General features: G+C 33.0%; 1 protein-coding gene across 1 annotated transcript; it reads right to left on the bottom strand.

Moving 5' to 3' along the window:
• Positions 1-541: 541 nt before the first annotated feature.
• On the bottom strand, positions 542-3,614 carry LOC131655944 (beta-carotene isomerase D27, chloroplastic-like). The gene is made up of 6 exons (XM_058925744.1): positions 3,087-3,614; positions 2,892-2,984; positions 2,159-2,220; positions 1,437-1,543; positions 1,235-1,330; positions 542-1,160 (listed from the first exon to the last, which is right to left on the bottom strand). Exons 1-6 carry the CDS (start codon positions 3,471-3,473, stop codon positions 1,111-1,113), a joined length of 795 nt encoding a protein of 264 aa, XP_058781727.1. The 5' UTR covers positions 3,474-3,614; the 3' UTR covers positions 542-1,110.
• Positions 3,615-3,922: the final 308 nt, after the last annotated feature.

Here is a 3,922-nt window from a genome sequence, read left to right as displayed (position 1 = left end):
TTTTAATTTTTTTTTATAAATGTTGGATTATTTCATAAATGCATTTTCGAAAAATTTCAACACCAAAAATTAGGTTATTTCGGAAATGTATATCTGAAAACACAAAAAAAATTATGAATTTGGTATGTTCGGATATGTATCTCCGAATTCTGCAGACAAAAGAATTTCGTCACAGATCCCTATCCTACTGTATATAGAAATTTTCTATAATTATACCATGTAATCCTTCTCTTACCATGTATTTCTTGAACAAATTTTATTGTATAATATTTATGATCTAAATTTTATGAAACCAAGACACCCCTAAAACAACTCAAACATTGACACATCGACACCATTAATATTTTAAACAAATGAATAAATTAAATGTAATTACAAGTGTCAATGCAGGTGTCTGTCGTCGACATGGATACCGACACGCCTGATTTCGGAGATGTCAGTGCTTCATAGGTTAAATTTAATATTATCGATAAATCACAGGCAATCTCAACAAAATTAAAAGATAAATTTTAACGTCTCAATCAATAATGTATTTGGTGACTGCAATTGAAGGCGTCTTGATGCGCTATCTGTTGGAGTCTTTACTCTTATAATCTTGCAACTACTCTATGGCAACTTAACTTCTAGTTACCACTCTGCTACTTGGATTTTAAGGCCTAGGGAAATTTTATTGGATTCGACTATGGGCGTCAATGTTTATGAACACAATGACTGAATAACTTAAGTCAGTGATGTGGCATCCAAGTCCTTGAGTGTTTCTTCTTCATCTCTAGACAAAAAGTGTTGTACTAGCAAAGATACATTGATTCTGAAGTCAGATATCGTATGAACATATAGCTAATCAAACATTTATTTATAGTTATATTTCCTAAGTAACCAAAAAATACATGTATAAAGAAATTTAACACTCCTAGTACATATACAAATTCAATCCAAGTATACATGCCATATCTTAAAATGTATATTTCCCATATGTTTGTAATGTTGGTCTATATTTTTCCCTTTGACAACTATACTCCAGTGACAACAAAACCTCAAGTCGCAATCGCTAGAAGCTTATATAGTGTACACTGATTATGTCATTGAAAATTATCCAAAAGAAGTGTCTTTTCATGCTAGTAACTTTGGACATACACTAGAGTTGGGATTTGCTACAGAACCTGCAAGTTACTCCTTTGTTAGAATATAAAAAAATGTATTGTTTGATTGAATAAAAGAGAATGATCATACTTACATATATCAGCATAACAAGGTTGCTTGGAAACTGGGTCTTCTTCAAATGAAGGTGGGGTTTGGCCATACACCATATCACAACTCATGTCTTCAAAATCTGATATCAAATTCAGATGTGAATAAAAACTTAAATTGAACTTACAAATTTGTAAGTAAAAAATCCAATAAAATCGTGGTTAGTAAACAATGTCAAGAAAACATACTTGGAATCATTGTTAATGGAAGTCCAAATTCATTAGTGAAAAAATCTTGTGTAGGAATCTTGCACATATTGACACACATTCCAACACAACCAGTGTTCTCCAGGTACCTTAATTAGCAAGAATAAATATAAATCAATTAAAAACCAAGAAAGAAAATCATTACAAGGGTCATATATATAATCAATGCAAAGTTTTGTTATTTTCAGAAATTTGTCTAAATGCTAATTGTTCCGGTTGACCTCAAGTCCATGCCACTAGGCTAGGAGGTATTGTTTACTTTAGGTGTGAGAACCCTGAATATGTCCTTTAGAAAAGGTGCCTCGTTTGGTTGAGGAATCGAGGCTAAGGGGCCTGTGCGAAATTTGAGTTCCCATAGACGGCATCAATGTTCAGGTGACCTCAAGTCTGTGCCAATGCGTGTGAGAATCTTCACAGCTTTGTCTTTTAGAAAATGCGTCTTGTTGGATTGATAAGTGTGAATGGTGTAAATAAACTATCCTTAACCTCGATTCCCAACCAATGTAAAGACTATTTTGATCAGCACAAAACACTAACTAACTCTAACAAACTAGCCAAATTTCTAACAGAATTATTTTCTGTAACATGATTCATTTTTACAAAAATGATTCTAAGATAAATCTACATGTTTACATAGACATGCATACGTATAGTATGTGCTTAAGTTAAATTACCAATCTCAGAGACATGAAATTGATATCTACCTGCATTTCTTTATTCGGACACCACTCTTTTGCTTCACCCCATTTATCTCCACTTCTATAACCTAGTACATCTCAAGAATCAAAAGATCAATGACAAGTAGAAAATATAAATGAAATACTAACTTATAGATTAAATGACAGATAGATGACTACCCTAATATTTTATCCATTTATGATGTTCACCCATGAACTTTACATATAAATGGATCTTAATAGAACATAGAAGTTAATATAGAGTTAATTAACATTTAGTTAGTTAGTTAGAGTTTGCTAGTAGGTAGTCAGTGTCTCACAATCTCTATAATTACTATCTTTTTCAATATAATTCAATATGAATCCTTAGGTTTTTCTTTTGGATCAAACTCTCAATCTTATTGTCTGCAAATCCTGGCTCTACTAATAGAAGTCGATATTGCTAAGTTAGACGTCATTACCAGCATTCAAACGTTGATACTCATGGTTGTGTGTAGTGGTTATTATCACTTTGTCTACGAACCAAAAAAACTCTCAATCGTATTTCTCATATGAGATAAATCTTCATCTCTTTTATCATATGCTTACTAACATTGTATCAGAGCGCTTTCACATAGGAAAGTGGCAATGATTTTGAAATGCAGAAACCTGGCAAACTTTTTCTTATGCACAAAGCTCTTTCGAACTTAAACAAATTCTGAATCGATAGATAACACTAAACTGCACAAATTGACAGAAGGAGTTTAGTAACAAAAATTACCTCAGAAGGGCCAACTAACCAGTTGAAGAAAGGCACTGTCAATGCAGCATTAAACTCCGCAGCCCATCTTGTTGGTGGAAACAATTTCCTAAACTGCAATACAACAGTTCAAAAGATTCAAATCACATTTACATATTATAAACTAATTACATAGATCACTCATGCAATAAAGCTAACAAACACTTATATATCCACCTGAGCAGGCGCACCTGGAGGAAGCATAGAGAGAAGAACCTCCCGAACAACTTCTTGTTGCTGCAAACGAGACCTCCGCAACATTACTCTCTTAGAAACCTCCACAAAACTCTCATAATCATACCCCCAAAAATCCAACAAACCCTTCTTCTTTTTCTCTTTAGCTTTCCCTATTACAGGATCTGCAAATGGCTCCATTTTTCTAGCGAAGAGAGTAATAAAAGCCTTCTCAAAAAAGCTATCATTGTAACGAGTTTTTTGTCCCAGAGGAGCAGGTTTACCAGTTGGTTCAGCTATTCCACACCGAATAGTGGAACAACATGTTCTTTGAGTATGTTGTGGTGAAGTTGTTAGGTTGGGAAGAACCTGAAAACTCAGAACCACCATTGATTAATCGATTAATTCACACACTTTACTAATATGTATAAAAACTCATAAAACATAAATATGATTTTGATTTTTTTTTTTCTTCTAAAATGAAGTCCACCAAAATTCGTAGAGTTTCCAGAAGAATGAATAGGTATATGGTTTCTTTGAGTTCAAACGTTATAGACCACACGTTCTTTTATCTCTCTTTTTTTAGAAAATATAAAATATTATTACTATTATCTTTATGTTCAAAATTTGTTTGAGGAACCTCATTCTAATTCTATATTAATTTAATTTTTTCTTGATGAAAATTAGTGTGAATAACGACCCTAATGGCTGTCTACTATTTATCGTGGCAACATATTGACCATAATTGAAGGCAAATACCACCCTTCCATTTCTTCAAGTTAGGTTGCATCATGGTGCGGCTCATAACTCAATGATTCTCCCACGGGTATGTTTGTTTG

Source organism: Vicia villosa, linkage group LG3, assembly GCF_029867415.1.
Source record: "Vicia villosa cultivar HV-30 ecotype Madison, WI linkage group LG3, Vvil1.0, whole genome shotgun sequence".
NCBI lineage: Eukaryota > Viridiplantae > Streptophyta > Magnoliopsida > Fabales > Fabaceae > Vicia > Vicia villosa.
Note: the sequence above shows the minus strand (reverse complement) of the source record. Positions and strands in the feature narration are given on the sequence as shown.